Source organism: Limulus polyphemus, unplaced genomic scaffold (genome assembly GCF_000517525.1).
Source record: "Limulus polyphemus unplaced genomic scaffold, Limulus_polyphemus-2.1.2 Scaffold646, whole genome shotgun sequence".
Taxonomy (NCBI): Eukaryota; Metazoa; Arthropoda; class Merostomata; order Xiphosura; family Limulidae; genus Limulus; species Limulus polyphemus.
The window spans coordinates 352,551-372,379 of record NW_013666256.1 but is presented as its reverse complement, the minus strand read 5'-3'; the positions used below and the strand labels follow the sequence as shown (position 1 = coordinate 372,379).

Genomic DNA, 19,829 nt, shown 5'->3' with positions numbered 1-19,829 from the left:
AGTGAGTGTTGGAATAATAAGCCCAAAGTAAACACATAGTGTGGGATCACCTAGCCTACAGCCAATTGCATACAATTTTTTTACTATGAAAGTAAAAATATTGATTCAATTTTAAACTTAAATTGTTTCTGAATTAAGCTATTTTCTGTTATATCATCACTGTTTTTAACAAAAAGCAAACCTCTTTAATCAATGGAGACTTTAAATTAAAAAATCAACAAATATTTTCCCAGTTTTGTTGTCTATACATTTCATTTTATACTTTAAGTACATAGACTAACAACAATATTAGGTTATACTTTTGTTGCTAAGCGACATGACATAAAAGCCATTGTTGGAATGTAGTATTACCAAAATGCATTAGCTTTTCTATAGTTGTTAATCTAATTGATTTTTACCAATAATTATTCTATGAATATGCCACGAATTCATTTCATGAATGATCTAAATTTTGATTGGCTCACAAAGGAATGTACCAACTTTTGTCTGCCTCTTTGTTGGTCAAGCTTGATTTTGCTAAATCTATTTATTTCAGTTAGCTATGAAATGTGTCTTATCTTTATAGACTTATCTTTATAAAGTTCATATTCATAAAAAAACAAAAAAAGAGAATATTGTAATCATCTCATTCCAAGCTGCAATTGTTTTTCAGTCTTGAGAAAATTTTAAAACAACAAACATATAAACTCATATAACTTTTCATAAAAATCATAATATTATACATTCTTAAAATGACTATGTGACTAACAAACTTTATGTTTTTTTATTCTGTCTTATTTATTATATAGTATTCAAAGACCTACAATTTCAAAATGGCATTTACGGTACACAACAGTTACTGAGATTTAAAATATTCTTTAAATATTTATGGGTTTGAATCCCAATATGATTTATAACAAAAATAAGGAAGTCAAGAAGCAATTGGTATGACTTGACATTTATGGAAGTTGGTATTTCATACTTGTTTACTATCTTAGGCACTTTACATTTTCAGTAATTTCCAAAGTACTTGTTTAGGAATTTCAACAGTGAAATTACCTTGTTTTTATCTAGTGACAAAGTATTAGCTTTACCTTCACCACACACGTGTCTCTTTCTGGGATAAGAAACAGTTCTTTGAAGATATTTTTCCTGTTTAACACTAAAAAAATAAATCTCTTTATAAATCAACTTAGAAACTCCATATACAATTTCACTTCTTGGTAAGGCAAAATACATCAATTATTACATAATAAGAACACAATTATAAATATATAATACAGGCCAACATTGTAAAATATGATAAAGCATAGGCCAACAATCCAGTCATCTCACAATACAAAGAATGTTAAATATATATATATGTAATTGAACAAAAACTGTTATATACGTAGCACAGACAAACAGTATTTGCCACTCTATTATAACACACTAATAAATATACACATACCAACAGCATAGTACATTCTAACACTACCCTTATTAAACATTTATAGTACATATTAACAGGCTATTTATCTTATAACAAAACACTTTTAAATACGTGCAACATTTATTAAGTCTAATAACCATTTACTGAATTTCATTGCAAATATGCTGTACATTCTAACAGCCTTGTTACATTACAACACAAAAGGATGACTGCAAGTAAAAAACCAGGTTGACTCACAAAGGATAAAAATTAATGAAAAGAATTGTACATTTAAGAAGTTTAAATTGACTGCTTTGAAAGGAGATTTAGAGAATTATAGAATGTGAAGAGAGTTGGTTAAAAAGGAAATTAGAAAACTGAAAAGGGTATGATAAAGGATTTGCTGAAAATGTAAACATAATAGTAGGAATTTCTTTACATACAATTAGGAATATGTAAAATATTAGGACCCTTGAGGGATGATATAGGAAGTCTAATATCTGATGATTATTTTTCTTTAATTTTCACTGAGGAAGATTTAAGGGGGTTGGTTTATGCTAACATACTATAGCCACTTATAATCTTAGAGACTTTTTTGCTCGTTTTTCTATAAAGTTCATTCAGTTGTAATATAGAAGATTAACACCTGAACAATATTCTTTTATATTTCAAGTAACAATATAGATGTTTGATCACACTTTATAAGACTTGTATATACTGACATGTCACTAAAGTTTAATTCAGTGCATAATATTTATGGCATCTATATATATATTTGATTCATCACTGCACTATCAAAATGAGCAGAATTAATAATGAAAGAATATATCACGCTAATTCTCATTACTACATAAGCGTGGCCAAAATCTCCAGATCTAACCTGAACAACCAGTGAAGGATACTGGTGTTGATATTCTTACATAAGATCATATTAAGCAATGTTCTCTCCAGACAGGTATTGCCTACTTCAAGAACACCAAAGGAACTTGAAATATGATCAACATAGCAGTTTTTCTTTCAACAACCTGCCACTGATTTATGTGCAAACTACTTCATAACTGTCTTGGGTTATCTTAGCTACTGGCTAGTTGCCATTGTTTATTGATGTCACCTGTGACCCATGAAACTCAAGCATTTTTATTCTGAAGCATAATGAGATAAAGAATCACAGACTGAGCTTGGCCGAACTAAATCTTTTCAGCTAAAATTTCTCATATGTAAGGGTTATTTATCTGTACAGTTACTATAGCATATAAAAATATACACTCATGCAAAACATAACTTTTTCGCTGTATGTAGAGAAGTTATATGCATTATAGATGTGTACCTGCAATAAAGATCTAGCAAAAATAATGCCATATTCTTCCTTGAGCTTTCACTGCTCTGCTAGATCAGATGAGTAATTCTTGTGAAATTTCTCAATACTTCACCTAAAAATAATCAAATAGTAACTTGGAAATCAAGGGTCACAAAGCCCTTTCAACTGTTTTTCAGACTCCTACTTATCATCTTTAGTTGTGCAAACTTGTTGTGAAACTATGCTCAATAACTCAGAAAGTGAGGGTTTCAAAACCCTTTTGATCCCATTGATCTTGTGATTATGAAACTATCTTAACTTAAATGATCAAATGGTAATTATACAATATAGTGTATACACTGTACCTTACAATACCACCTGACAGCTAAAAAAGCAAGGTTCACAACTGTCAGGTTTTGTATGGGCTGGATTCTTTACAATAGGTGACTGTGACTTGTTGGTGATAAAGTTCAACAATAAACAGACACCACACAATTCACTTGTTTTAAAATAATATAATCACAACAAGTCAAATGTATATACAAGTATACATTACATAGATAATCAACACATTTGTATCCAGAGCTTTAAATAATTCTCTTTTTTTTATCAAAAGTCCACATAGGCTGGTTCAGTTACCTTAGAACCCAACTGACAAGACACATTATACTTCTCTACTCTGTTATCACAATAAAATCAGTGATAAATTCGCTTACATTACCCCACTGGTTACCACAGTTGTATCCAGAGCTTTATGTAATTCTCTTTTATGTCAAAAGTTCAGACTAGTTCAGTTAATTTAGAACTCAATTAACAAGACAAATTATTATTCTCTACTCTGTTATTACAATACAATCTGCAATTATTACACTTTAAACATCACCACTATAACTTTTGGTTACCACAATTGTATCCAGAGCTTTAAATAATTGTGTCCTTTTCATCAAAGTCTACAAAAGTGGGTTCAATTATTTTAAAACACCCTTTGACAAGACAAATTATTCTCCTCTATCTCTGTTATTACAATACAAGCTGTGATACTTTCACTTTAGAAATTGCCACTATAGATTCTTTATGGCTAAACTCACAATCACATAGTCTAACTTCACTTTCTTTTTTAAGTTTCACTTTAGAAATTGCCACTATAGATTCTTTATGGCTAAACTCACAATCATGTAGCCTAACTTACTTAACTTCTTTGTGTATCTGCATGTATTTATAACATGCGACAAAAAAATCTAGCCTTCTAGTAACAACATTACACATAATAAGAAAAACTTAGAAGCTTCAAGTAAGATGACGTCAACAAGATTACAAGAACCTAGTACAGCAATTAAACTGCATATACACTGTACGACTTGTACAGAGTTACATAACAAAACTTGTCATAACTATCTTTTTTAAAATAATTAACTTTTAACACACTTGTAATGAAAACTAAATAATCATTAAATATTAAATCACTAAATGAACTAATTAATAACTCTTAAATTGAACAATCTTGTATATCCAACATCACTCTTTCAGGTGATATTTCAAACTCCTAACTATCATCTTTAGTTGCACAAACTGGTAATGAACACCTACTGAAACAAGCCATCTTAATTTTATGGCATTCAAGTGGAAATCACACAAAATATTGTATACGCTGCATAGTGAAAATCACATAATAGCTTGGAAACCAAGGATAGCTACTTCCTTTCAATCACTGGGTGCTCAATGTAATGATTGTCTTGGTTGCTAGGATTAGGTTTAATCTCTGTACAGATGATCACACCCAGTCTTGGACTCACCAGACACCAATCCATCATGATTATTTTCAATCAGCTGCTCTTGGTTAAATAGATTTTAACAAATATCCTTCCTGAATCTGTGGCAACAATGAGAAAGAAATCATGGCCCTTTGCAGCATTGTCAACCAACATCCATGAGAAGACTTCTCCTAGACCTGACAGTCCTCTCAGACAACTGTCTCCCCTCAGCGACCAACTCTCCCTCTTGTTCACAAGTTCTTTGAGTAGTGAAAACTTCTATTTTCTCTAACACAAAGCCTATTTAAACTTTTTAAAACTTATTATCACAAGAGTTCAAGTAGAGAAAAGAACACACTTTACAGATATAGCAAATTCCACAAAATTTTCTTTTTACCTATCCAGTCTTTGATATATTCAGGTGAACTGAATATTTTTTCAGGCTATAGGATAGGTCTGATAAACAACAAGAGAGTTGCTCATGATATTGATTACAGAGTAGTAATAGATCTCTTTTAAATGAATTGATTTAAAATGGTGTAATGAGATTGGACACAAAGTGAAATTTAAATTGAACAATCTTTTTTTAGTACACATTAAACGTAAACACAGTGTGTGCACTTTCATTTCACTTACACTGGACTGTCATTTTTTTGGATCACTAGATTGACTCTGATGAACAAGTTCTACTAGACTATCTTCAATGACATTTCAAACCAGATTGCCAAATCCAAGGTTTCTTAGTTTTCAAAATATCTTAAATTTACCCAGAATGACATAGTCTATCCAAGGGATTAATAATTTTCATTGCTAGATATGGTGGAGCTGTAACTTCTAGATATAACCTGAACAACCATTGAAGGTCAATGCTGTTCACAGGGTTTTATTAAGTATTGTTATCTCCAGGCAGTAACAGGTGTTATCTACTTCAAAAATAACATGGGAACAAAGGTAAGTTGAAATAACATCAATTTAATTTTCTTGACCAAATTATATGAAACTGAATAAATATTATAACACTAAAAGAGGAAAAAAACACATGGTATATTCATATACTTCATTACATATACTTCTATTTAAGCATCAATAAATATCACTGAATGTAATGAGGTACATGAATTTAAGTATATCATTTCAAAAACTTTGTTTTATTATATTTATTTACTCTTACTTGTTTTGAAGTTGATTTGATATATATAACTGCACTGAAACTCTGGGGCAACTTGTATATCAACATCATAAAATTATGGCTTTGTTGATAAAAAATATTAATTAAACATTAAACATCAGTATATTTGAGGTATAAAAACTAGCAAATATACAGTGCCTTGTAAAAGTATTCACTCCATATCAATAATGTCACATTTTGATGAAACTTGCTTTCGTTCAAAACTCTAATGATCAAACTTAACACTGTTATGTGTGAAGGAGGATGAATGTTAGCAAAACCTGCAAAGAAAATATCAAATTGAAATTTCCTGATTGCATAAGTATTCAGTCCTCTAAGTCAGTATTTGGTGGAAGCACCTTTGGCAGCAATTACTGCTGTGAGTCTTTTTAGATAGGTCTCTACCAGCTTTACACAATGGGATGGTGTAATTTTTGCCCATTCTTTCTGGCAAAATTGCTCCAATTCTGACAAGTCTGTTGGGAATCTTTGATGGAGTGCAACATTCAAATCTCACCATAAATTTTCCATTGAATTCAAGTCAGAACTTTGCCTGGGCAACTTCAAAACATTCACTTTCTGCTTTTAAAACCCCTCCAATGTGCTTTGGGTCATTGTCCTGCTGAAATGTGAATTTTCAACCCAGTTTTAGATTCTTGGCTGACTCAATCAGGTTTTCCTCTAGGATTTGCCTGTATTTCGCACCATCCATCTTTCCCTCAATACTGACAAGCTTCCCATTCCCCACTGTTGAGAAGCATCTCCATAGCATAATGCTGCCACCACCATGGTTGACAGTTGGAATGGTGCTGACTGGGTGATGTGCTGTATTCAGCTTGCGCTAGACGTAATGTTTTGAATTTAGACCAACAAGCTAAATTTTTGTCTCATCTGACCAAAAAACTTTCTGCCACATGTCTACAGTATCATTTATATGCTTTGTCGCAAACTCCATAGGATATTTAAGATGATTCTTTTTTCAGTAATGGCTTCTTTCTTGACACTCACCCATACAGACCAGCTTTGTGTAGGGACCAGGATATTGTAGATGTATGGATACTGACTCCAATCTCAGACATGAAACTTTGCAGATTTTTCAAACTCACTGTTGACTTCATAATGGCATCCTTAACCAGTTTCCTGCTTGGCTGGCTGCTTAGTGTGGAAGGACAGCCTAATCTGGGTAGTATGAAGCACATTCCACTTCTCAGTGATGGATTTCACCATACTCAAAGTGATAATCAGCAACTTTGAAATTTTTTTGTAACCTGTTTGTTTTTGAAGTTAAGAACAAAGCTACACAATGGGCTATCTGTGCTCTGCCCACCACGGGTATCAAAACCCAGTTTATAGTGTTGTAAATCTGTAGACATACTGCTGTGCCACTGGAGGGCATTTTGTAACCTTCTACTGATCTGTGCTTCCCTATTATTTTATCACTTACTTGTTTGGAAGTTCCTTGGTCTTCATGGTTGGTTTGTCATATCACTATGTGAGTTGTGGCTTGAACAGAAGCATTTACTCTGAAGTCAGGTTAAACCACTTTGATTACACACAGACAGAGACCATTACACTAATTTTGTGACCTTTCAAACTAATCTCTTGCACCTGAACTGATTTAGGGTTGCCTTAGCAAAGGAGTTGAATACTTATGTAATTGAGAATATTGTAATGTTCTTTGAAAATATTACTTACATAATATCAGCATTTTATTAGCTTTCCCAATATGGAGTAGATTGTGTAGATTCTAAATATAAAGTCCCATTTGAAAGTTTCATGATTGCAAGCTCATACAGCAACAAAATGTGGAAACTTTGCAGGGGGGTGAGTATTTTTGCAAGGCAATGTACATATTGAACTGTTAACTTTCTGATTAGTAAAAGAGAGATATTATACTCTATTTAAACATAAAAACAGGCATAATACTGTTATCTATTTTTTAAAAAGTTAAAAATTACTAAGCAAACTTAGAAATTAAAAATAAATATTTTCTTGTAATGTGTGTACATAATGTAAAAACATATTTAAAACTCAAAGTGATTTAATACAAAATTCTTTAAACTAACCCATTATTTTCCTTGGCTTCTTCTAAACAAAATATTTCTTTGTAGTAATCCAAAGTGTACATGTGGGGCAGGGTTTTTTCATTATATCCATCATGTTTTGCTGAAAAAATAATGCCCCAAAGCAAGATTTTGCTTCAAATTGTTGCTTCATTTGAAATTTCACATTATGTTTTCAACAGGTACATTTGTGACCTTAAAAACATGAAAACAGTAATGATCGGCATAGATTTCTTAAGTTTGCTTTTAACAAGTCTTATGGATCAGGATTTTCTAGTATTTAATTTAATGATTTGTACACCTTGCTGTATAGCAGAAAGATTCTTAAACAATTAATCACTTCAACAGTAATTAAAAAATATTAAAAATATAAATAGAAAATATATCAACACATAGTATAAAATTCAGATTACATGCCATTAAAAATATCAATATTTTACCTTTTTCTTTTATCAGAAACTCCACAGTGCTTTCTAAAAACTGTACATGGTCAATAGATGCTTTTAGAATTTCAGCCTGAAAAACAAAATATTCAAACATATAACAACACAAAAATGCTATGTTATTATCCATTTTGGATCTATCTATTCTAACTAATGCTACATATGTGGTATTCAGGTACACTTTTTGACCACTAGGTAGTTAAAGTATCTGGCCAGAAAACATGGATTCAGGAAATATATATGTCCAGGAAGAATTTCAAAAACATACAGCAAATGAAATACAAATTATCACAGGTAAGCATAAATCTCCAAACCTTACCAAAACCTCCTAGAACATTATTTAGTTTATGATTAAAAAAATTTGAAAAGGTAAGGAACCCAACTAATGAAATAATGCATTTTAATCTTTAAGTTAGAACACAAAAACATTATAGTTAATTAGCTGTACTAAGTAGGCAGTAGCTTGATTTGATTTGAAGATAATATAATATTAAATAACCTTTATTCACATATGCCCATGTAAGTCAACTACCAAATTTTGGCCAATTTCTATGCTCCATAATGACTATTCTGGGGCTGCTTTTGTCTGTTCCATTTCCAAAGAGAAATTGTTTGGGGAATGGGGGGGGGGGTGTAAGTACAAATTTGCTGGCTAAACAAATCTAATGGCTTAAAATTTTAAACCATGCAGATTAAAATTAGAAATTGATCAATATATATAAATATACATACTTTGCTACATAAATGTACATAAAACATGAAGCATGTTATACATGTAAAATGTAACAAAAATGTAGCAACTGTTCAAAATTGTGTAGTTGCTAAAGTGCAATTTTATTTGGAAAATAACATTACTTTTATCATATACTCTCAGTAAATATAACATATTTCCTTTTGTGATTAATGTTTCTATAGAGTATGTCTTTTTTTCCATTTTGAGTTATAATTTATCAGCAGTATTGAACTCAGTTGTTTGATTAGTAAATATAGCAAATTTTTTAATGTGATGTGTTCAAATAAAAACATCTACAAATAAATATTACCATGTATTTCATGTTACAAAATATCAATCTACCTATGATCCTTTTCTTTTGGCCTTAATAAAAATATTAAATTAATTTTATTGCCTACCTATACCTACCCACCCTACTTATTTTCAAGATAAAATAAGAAAAGGCACTTTTTTGTTTGGTTTCAATAAACTTATAATTTTTGCTTTATATAAGGCTTATATCATAGAAATAGATCAAGTTTCTCTTCTTATTTACTATGTAATCTATAACTTTATAATGCAAAAAAAAAGGTTTGAAGATGACACAATACCACAAACTAACCCTTTATATTTCTCTTTTCATAAATTTGAATGGATTATCTGAAGCATCACCCATGCTGTACAGTATATATCTCCCCTGATGTTGATTCTTATTGTGTCTTGTTCTATAGTCATCATTACATATGGCTCCACACCCCTACCTCAAACATTTTAATTTTATATGTTTGATTTGCTAGTGTTATTGATATTGAAATAACTGCCAAAAGATGGCAGACTACTCTTTCATGTTTTTGTCAACAAAAGACTCTTCCTCAAAAATCTGGTTATAAGAATATTTTGTACATTTTGAAGTATTAGATAAAGTAATAGTTATTTTGTGCTCCAATTCCATATTACTTTCACTAATGTATGTATGTTGTCCCCTGGTGGGACAGCATTGAGTTTTTGGATTTACAATGCTAAAATCAGAGGTTCAATTCCCCTTGGTAGACACAGCAGATAGCCCAATGTGGCTTTGTTATAACAAAACACACACACACACACACACACAATGTATGTATGTGTGTTTATAATGTATGACTTGTACCTTTAATCAGTTGTGATATATGAATATATCATGGGTTTCTATCTTCTTTTAGTATTATAATATTTATCCTGAATTCATTCTTTGTTCTCAATATGTACAGGTGTCATAATACACATGGTCAAAGAAATCTTGTAAGTTAATTTTACTTCAAGCTTCTTTTATTGTTCTCAAAAATAGATAATACCTGTTACTACCTAGGGAAAATATTGCTTAATATGACACATTGATTAAGGATTTCAACAGCAATGCCATTTAATGATTATTCAGGAGAAATACAGAGTTTAAAAAAAAAACATTGTAGTGAGAATGAAGAGTCACTTAGGTAGTGCATGTTGCTGTTGGTAAATGTGAGGTTTCTTGTGATTTAAAAAATGTGGTATTTAACTACTCTGGTACATGGTTTCAACATGAACATTTGGAAGAGAAAGAGAGAAGCCAGTGAAAGTGATTGTCCCATGTAAGCAAACAACAAATATACACACTGTGTTTGTGTTTTGTTGTAATAATAAAGATTATGAATTTTGTGTACAGTCTCATTATTCCATTTTACGACACAGTCAATAAGAGGTTAGTATTACTCCATAACCAATATCTTATCAAATTTCCTGTTATTTAGCAGACCTATCCAGCATAGCTTTAAAGTTAAATTCAGCTATAGCTGTATATACCACAGAGTGGATAGATAGAGGAAAATTCTGGTACTGTGACCACAGGATATCATGATTAGGGAGTTTTCTATGTCTGTTAAAATGTGTACAGCTCTTTACTTGAATTCTTATGCCTTAGGTATCAAAAGGTTTCTAAGTTAGAGAAGATGCTATTTTTGACGACTAAAAGGAATTGTGATCATGAAGAAGAGACAGTCACCAAGAGAAAATGTCTGTCCGAGAGAGTTATTAGGATAAGAGAAGCTCTTTCTTGGGCATAGACCTTTTGTCAATGCTATGCAAATCCATATCTCCTATCTTATTGTGACCAACTCCCCAAGATGGAGAACTACCAGAATCTGGTGGGTGCACCTAAAATGGTTATTTGAGTTCTTTCCCTGATGCTCAATCTCAGTGTGAAAGAAACACAGAGTGAGGATCATCTCTGTGGTGTAGAATCTGGTGAACCAGAGACCAGTTCAGGCAGTCTGTAGAGAACTCCTTGACCTATGCCAGCCTGAGTAATTCAGCCCCAGCTCTAGTTAAAGTCATCTAAAACTAGCCATTAGTGAATGAAGGCCTGTTGATGAATGAAGTATGTTAAATGGAGCCATACAAGTGCCAAATGACAAGGTGAGTGATTCATGAGGCAGTGGTGCACCTCTTCAACTCAAGAGGTGTACCACTAATGTAAATATAACCGAAGTAAGTGCTTGGAATCCAGTAAAGCTGATGAATTAACTGCCTAGAGCACCTCATCACTCTTCCAACCTGGATCAGAAGCTTAATGCTCATTAGAGCATCATGGCCCCTGAGAATCCCTATGTGGCAATGGTTTCAAAGACATCTTTGTCAGGTGATGGCTAGGAAGGAGAGATACTGACCATGATCATGGGACCCCATGAGTGAGGTGAAACAAATAACTCTGCCAACAACTAAAGGTACAACAAAGGAAGATTTAGACCATTTTATGAAAGGCTTCAGTCAGTTACCTGGAATGATAGGACTCTGGAACAGGCTATAGAATGCCTGGTTCTGAGTCTAGACCAATGGTTCCCAACCTTTTCACCACCAAGGACCTCCATGTTTTTTGAAAGATTCCATCTACCCAACAAACTGTTTTTCTTACTAATAATTAACTTGTTTTTCCATTTTTCACTATCAAATAAAAGACATATATAACTGAGTGTGCAATTAAAAGAACAGCAGAATTAAAAACTTACTTGTTTAATAAGATGGTATTATCTTCGTGGACCCTCAGGGGCCAGGGATCACAGGTTGGGAACCACTGGTCTAGATGATCCAGCCACATGCTCCATCTAGCATTTGGATGAGGGAACAATTATTGGATTGTAAAACAGCCACTACTGAGTTGCACTAGAAGTTTGATTTGGTGACAAACTAAGCAATCCATTAAAAGTTCAAGGCTTGGAAGAGAGGTGCCACTGAAAACTTGGCTATTTATGTAGATGATATGTGCCAATTGCATGATAAAAGTTATCCTCCAATGACCCCAGCAGATAATGAAGAAATCCTTATAGACATGTTTGTGGATGCGCTACCCAGCAAAACAATGCAGACCTGGATGTGTGACTTTCACACCCTTACTGGAGCAATCTCTGTCATGATGTAGTAGAAAGTGATAACCTTGAGCCTACCTTATGAGAGTAAGAAGCCTGTAACATCAGCTGTAGTGACTTTACCTCAGATGGACTGTCCTATCTAGGCACCAGCATTGTGGCAGGTTCAAACCCAGCCAAAGGTTAACACATCCCAATATTCTAATACAACCACATTGGTATCCAGTGAATGGGTAGAACTATCAAAGTCTTTTCATGGTTTATATGCCACAACACATGCCACTGATGACTCTATCCACATGTCTCCTGGATGAGCAGCAAGGTAGACAAGGCTATTGGTTTTGACTTAACTAATAATGGCCAGACTGACCCAAGAAACAATGGACAGCATGAGTACATATGGAAGAAAAAGACACAGCACCCTTATGTACACAAGTGGTGTCCTATAGTCTACTATATACAATGTCTGGTGCATCAATACCATGTAATGCAGTTATTAAACCCAAGCATAAATAGGCTGTTTTCTGTCTCGAAAGCAAGCAGCATTAACTTGGGTAATTATCTGTTCAAAGAGGATGAAATCCTGGTGTTGTTCTGCAATTATGAACACTTGGTTATCCAACTACAAGCTGGAATAGTCATCAGGAGCATAGTAGAAGCAACTGATGCTAACAGTAACTCTAAGGTTGTGTTAATTGCAGTGCATCTGAAAGTAAATACATGGACAGCAATATGCCAAATATAATTAGTTCAGGATAGTGCTGACAACCTGAATTCAAGACAGAAGCAGCAACTATGTAATTTTTTAGTGGAAATTGATAATATATTTATGGGACTAGATGGTCAACTGAGTCAAACCACAGTCACACAACATTACTCAGATACAGATAATGCTCACCTAATTAAAAATAAACACCATAAAGGCTCTCCTAAAGTACTAGAGGTGTGATCAGTGCAGAAGTACAGCAGATGTTAAATTACAGAATCACACAGCTTTCAGAGAGTGTTTGGTCATCTTCAATAACAATTTTCAGAAAAAGGAAGATATACCCAGGTTCTGCATTGATTTTGGATGGGTAAATGCTGTAAAATTTGTTATTACCTTTCCATTACCACAAACAGATGAAGAATACTGACAAGTGGAACTGGATAATTACATCAGCCTAAGATTGATTTAGCATAAGAAATGCTTTGTACAAGTTTTGAATTATACCATTCATCATGTGTAATGTGCCTGCTGGATTTGGGAAGATAATGGAGCTTACACTGAAGGGACTACTGCAATAGGAGAAGTGCCTGGATATGTTGATGATGTCTTGTTCCTTTGTTGCATATTCAAGTGTATGTATGAGAACACGAAAATGGTATTCCAGCAGATAAAAAAGCAAGCTTGAAAATGAAACCATGAAAATGTGTTTTAATGAACATAGAAGAGTAACTTGTTGGTCATATAGTGGGTAGAGAAATAATTCTCCAAATAATCCTGCTAAAATAGCAACAGTGTGAAACTGGTCTCAACCTGTGGCCATGCAAGAAATCTGTAGTTTTCTTAGTTTTGCATCTTATTATCAACAATTTGTGGCCAATTTCTCAAAGACATTCAATACAGACTATTTACTAATTAAGAACAAATGCTTAACCATTTTGGCTATATTTTTCTTCAATCAGCCATTGGTGTTTTTCATATTATTGTTCTGAAGCCTCAAAGTTCCTTTGATGTTGTAATGAAAGGAAGCTATGACAACTACCACCAATGTGCCATGGACTTCCCTTTTGATTAAAAGCTGATCTTTAAGGCTGATCCCAAGACTCCCAGTACTGGTTAACATTTAATAAGACAGAAACCATGGATGAAGATGCACATTAAGCAATGCATCTGATGTAAGGGATCACACTGTGTCAGTTATTGAACTAGTCCTAAAACCAATCTGGGCCAGGCAAGCAAAGGTGGATATCCTGATACTGGTTATAAAGAAGCTTGTAACCACAACACCACTTGTGGAACCCCAAAGCCAAGAGAATTGCCAACACCTTACATTCTGCCAGTAAAGATGGTCATCCAAGCAGCAGAGCCCACCCATTAAGTATCAACTTGATGAAGTGCTACCAGATTTGTGCCCATCTCCAGCAGAATCACTATATCTCAAAGTCAAGAAAGACTTCCTGAAGCTTAAGTCAACTCAATGGTCAACTGTGCACTGAAAAAGTATTTTGAAACTGAGGGATAAGGGATAAGCTATAGTGATTGAGACCTTGTATGTCACTACAATCAGTAAGATAGCTACCTCTATTGCATCAAAGAATGAGATGCCATCTCCAACCAGGAACATAGAAGTGAATAAGGATGCCTCCACCTCAAAGGAAGTTGAGCCCTTACCACCAGAGGTCCCATAAGACAACCCACAGCAGTCAAGGATCAATCTCCCAACAACCCCAACTATCATCACAGCTGACCTTGCTGCAGACCCCACTACTGAAGCAGTATTGCCAGCAGATTGCTGTAAAGTGGATGAAGGCCTGGACCCCAAACAATCAGGGTTGCATAAGAGAGACAATCTACCCTCCTGAGTAGAAAAAGTCAATCAGCTACACAAAGAGCTGGCACAGATTAAGAAAGCTTTGGTTTTGGCCACATATCATTCTTGCCGCTACAGTGGTAAGTTGCCAGTCAACCTCTGCTTTGGAGGACCTTCTGCCTGGATTGAAATAATGGGACTTGGTTCTCATGCTTACCATTGTGTGATTCTATATCTTGCATATATTTAATTTATTAAGGGTTATAGTTATGATATAAATCTTTGGATTTTCTTTTCTAGTCATTATTAACCTTATGTGCACGGGTGGGGTCAAATGTGCATGCCATGGCTGTTAACAAAGTCACATTAAAAATTTAATTAAACTGCTTTAATATTTATGTGTATCAACAATCTTGGCATTAAAATGAAGTTAATAAATCAAATTTTGATATTATAAGACACTTAATTTCTTAACTCAAATTAATTTTTTTAAGAACATTGCTACATAATTACTCACATGTCATATAACACGTCTGCACTATAAGTTGTTTAAATTACATTTTATTACTTCTACAACATAACGTTAACAGTATCTAACCAACTAAAAACTCAAGCTTTACATGTTGACAAGCTAGAATATAAAATACGAACCTCACACCTTCTTGATTTGATGAGATACAAATACATTTATAAAACATACCACAGAATCCTTTCGCATCCCTTTATTCTTTTGAAACCACTAATTTACTCATGCCTACCCGTCTGTAAACGAAATTCATGTAGTTGTACGCGAAATTCAAACTGCAGCAGGTTGTTTTGGCCGCACGACACACTACCGTGTGTCTTGGTTTAATATACAGTCGGTCTTAATAGCAATAACACTGGGTTTAATATTGCGAAAGTATAGACTTTTTATCAAATTAAACGTTTTCCGTATTTTATTAATTCTTTCCAAGTTAGATCTATATTTTCGTATATCTTAGTTACTTTTTATTTCGCAGGGCTTGGTCTTTAATACGAAGATCTTGCTGTTTCCTTGTTTATGTTCCATTTAATTATAATATTTCTGTCTTATCATCAAAAATAGTTTCATCTCTCTCTGTAGTCGGATTGTGAGCACGAGCAATATACTTCGAAACTGAAAGATTGTATTAAACCCACAATGATAAGACACTATCAAAATTGACAGTATTAGTTAAACAAGCAACATATTTTTATAGACGTAGATAAAGGTAAGATCTCAAGTGATTCGTGTTTGTTCGTCTAACACACGGAGGTCAAGATCACATCTTAAGTGATTTATATTTCAATTTTCTAACACGCGGAAGTCAATATTATACATTGAGTAACTATCTTAGGTTGAGGTCAACATCTCATCTCAAGTGACTGTCTTTTGTTCTTCTCACAACAGATGGTGAACATTACATCTTAAATAACAGTTGTTTGTAAAAACGCGAACAATAGAATGAAATCTATTAGTAATTTTAATTCAGATACAAACACAAATGTGTACTGACAGATTCAACAGGCTGAAAGTAGGCACACTGTGTTTTATGAGCTACAGCTGACGGAAAGGAAGAAAAAAAATTCAGGAAATCGATGTTTTTTGCAACCCATTTTTAGAGGCAGTTTTATACTTAATTAGTGAAGGGCTTTCTGCTGTCCCTTTGACTAAGTTCTGTCGATGTTCTAGCTTGCGCGCTACCATGTTCAAAATGTACAAACCGCCAATTTCAATCGGGGTTATTTTAATGTATTGAGAGATATTTTGCACCAGTGATTTCAAAGGTATTTTGATTTTACTATTTAAAATTGTACCAATTATTATTGTTAAAATGATTTTTTTCTGCTTCGTATTATATTTTGCATATTTAATTTGGAATCTATTGTAAGGAATATATTTTCTGTTTGGTGTTATACACCAAAGTTTCTGTTCGTTTTATTTTTGTGAAAACTAGATGCTACATATCATTGTTCATGGTTATTTTTGTAACTGTAACCCAATTGTAATCATTGTTAAAGGGTCTTACCGTGAAAACTAGATGCCATATATAATTTTTGAAGGTTATTTTTGTAACTGTGAAACAACTGTAGTCATTGTTAAAGGGTTTTACCGTGAAAACTAGGTGCTATATGTCATTGTTCAAGGTTATTTTTGTAACTGTAACCCAATTGTAATCATTGTTAAAGGGTCTTACCATGAAAACTAGATGCCATATATAATTTTTGAAGGTTATTTTTGTAACTGTAACCATTGTTAAAGGGTCCTTGATTTACTGTGAAAACTAAGTACTATATATCATTGTTGAAGTTTATTCTTGTAACTGTAACACAACTGTAATCATTGTTAATGGGTCCTTCATTTACTGTGAAAACTAGGTGCTATATATCATTGTTGAAAGTTTTTTGTACTATATGTGCTTTTATCTATGTTAAATTGCACTGTATGTACTTTCGCTGTTAAAGAGCTTATGTTTGTGAGTTTTATGTGATTTTCTTTTTAAAGGGTATTTTTGTCAAGTATAATTAACTATTGTATCTCTTTATTCAAGAGTTGTGAAGTCTGCGTAATATGTAAGTTCTAGCGTATAACCCGTCAAAAATGACTGGGCAAGTACTACCACCCCCACCCCATAGTATACCCTACCCTCACATTTCATAGCTTACTGAAATAAGTAAATTTTGCGAAATCAAGCTTGACCAACAAAGAGATACAAAAGTGCAGTCCAGGCAGTCAAACGTTGGTACGTTCCTTTGTGAGCCAATCAAAATTAAGATCATTCTGTTCATTTTATTTTTGTGAAAACTAGATGCTACATATCATTGTTCATGGTTATTTTTGTAACTGTAACCCAATTGTAATCATTGTTAAAGGGTCTTACCGTGAAAACTAGATGCCATATATAATTTTTGAAGGTTATTTTTGTAACTGTAACACAACTGTAATCATTGTTAAAGGGTCTTACTGTAAAAATTAGGTGCTATATATCATTGTTCAAAGTTATTTTTGTAACTGTGAAACAACTGTAGTCATTGTTAAAGGGTCTTACCGTGAAAACTATAACTATATATTAACTATAATTTGCCACTATCTGATAGTTGTTATAGTTCTTTTACGTTATATCATCAAAGTTAGTCCTTTTAGCTTATTAATCAACAACACAGATATCTTGTTCATACTAGTTTATCCCTTCTCTTTGGAAATTATTTCAAACTATGCCTCATATGCCTTCATAACTTGATAAGGTAACAGTTTAATTTCAATAGTCCACTAAGGTGCTGCAATCTTATGGCACTAAAATAGTGGTAACAGATGTAAACTAGATGGGTTCTTCTATTCCATAGATACTTACTGATGTTGAGGTTGAAATTCTTAAGCAGGTGTCCTTTATTCATGTCCTTTTGTACTTCATTCATTTTGTTGTTATAATTTCTGTATTTATTGAATCTTGTTATAATATTTCTGTCTATATCCTTTAAATTTTTCAAATTAAATCTGTGCATTTTCTATCAAGTTGGTTTTTGGGTGTAATTCCTAACTAGTTTTTGCAATTCCCACCTGGCATTTCTGTCTTTTTCTACTTAATCTTTGTTCAACCTTTTGTCTCTTTCTTGTTATTCTTCTTTAGATTTTCTGTCTCTTTCTTCTTGGTCCTCTTTTAACTGTTTCATCATTTCCAGCAAATTTTCAACTTGGCTTTGAACTTGTGTTGTCATCTTGACGTTCAGTTAGGTTTGTATTTGATTTCTACTAAAATAATCCCACTCCTGTAAACACTGTTGTAACAGCTTCTATTGTTGGGCAAGTTCTTTTGGAATATTCGGTAAAAAAGGAATACCAAATTTGGTCCATTTAATTATGATGACAATATTTTATTTCTTCTACTACACATTCAACAAATTAGTCTCACTAATATTCGTGCATAAGTCTACTGTGATGCTAATACAACAGTTTCACTGGCTAGTTCTCTTGTTATTTGTTGAAACAAAATCAATAATCACAGCACCAAACAAATTAACTGGTAGGCAGCAACAGACAAACCAACCAAATCAGACAATGATTACCTTTTGACTGACCAATAGACTCACTTGCTAACTCTAGCCTAACTCTGTCTATATATGCAGTTCAAATGTTTATAAACCAAATCTCCCTATAATCTAAAATATTAAAATAACAGTTTTCTTCCACTAGCAAAATGTTAATTGATTGTATCACATAAAATTTTGGTGAGTTCTATTAAATTATCTGATGAAAATAATTCACTCCCCAGTCCATATAAGAATAATAAATCACTTTATATCCTCCCTTAATGTTTCTACAAACTTGAACATTTGTACACTGCCGTCAATTGTTGAAAGCCTACGTTACAATGACTTTAACTAGCGTAAAACAAATTAATTTACTTGGACAAAGTAGCCGCCATAGCTAACACATCAATTGATTCACTCTGCTATCTTGAAAAACTCTTCCTACTACCTCATTCACTGCTTTTTAACTCACTCTCTAACTAAGCTCTGAATGCTTCACAGAACGAGGTATTTATGTTCTACACTTGTTCTAGATATTTTTAGAACTTCTTTGATCTTAACGTCATGCGCCCTCTAGCTAACATATAAATCAATAAAATACATTATAAATATAGCTTATATCAGTAATAAACTCCATGAAGGTCTCCTTCTTACATTATACAAATGCAAAGTGTGATCTAATGAAAGCTTACAAAATTATCCTACCGATAGAGGCTTCTGACTTCTTTTTTGCTGTATACTGAAGACAACAAGACAAAAGGAAATTTTATGATTTGGAAAAGACAGAAAAATAATTAAATTTATTTTGTAACAGAAATTTAACTTATAGTATCTGTTGCCATCCCGACACTTTAAATAATATATCCTGAAAAATATATAATGAGTTTAACATTTCAATTTCATTTTCTACTGGGCTGGGTGTGAATGGACAGCCTTGAAGGTCCAAGTTGTCCCCTTTTTGTCCATGTGTTATATTAAAGGCTTAACTTACATATATTTATTTTCACAGATAAAGGGCCCGGCATGGCCAGGTGGTTAAGACGCTCGACTCGCAATCTGCGGGTCGCGGGTTCGCATCCCCATCCT

At 33.1% G+C, this 19,829-nt stretch overlaps 1 protein-coding gene across 1 annotated transcript in view; it reads right to left on the bottom strand.

Annotated features, from left to right (window-relative positions):
- Nucleotides 1-19,829, bottom strand: part of LOC111085831 — a 78,596-nt gene that overhangs the window by 57,176 nt on the left and 1,591 nt on the right. The window contains exons 2-4 of the mRNA XM_022386201.1: nt 8,110-8,185; nt 7,673-7,772; nt 1,039-1,141 (exon numbers count right to left, since the gene is read on the bottom strand). Of these exons, the coding sequence (XP_022241909.1) occupies nt 1,039-1,141; nt 7,673-7,772; nt 8,110-8,185 (279 nt within the window). The remainder of the gene's footprint in view (nt 1-1,038; nt 1,142-7,672; nt 7,773-8,109; nt 8,186-19,829) is intronic.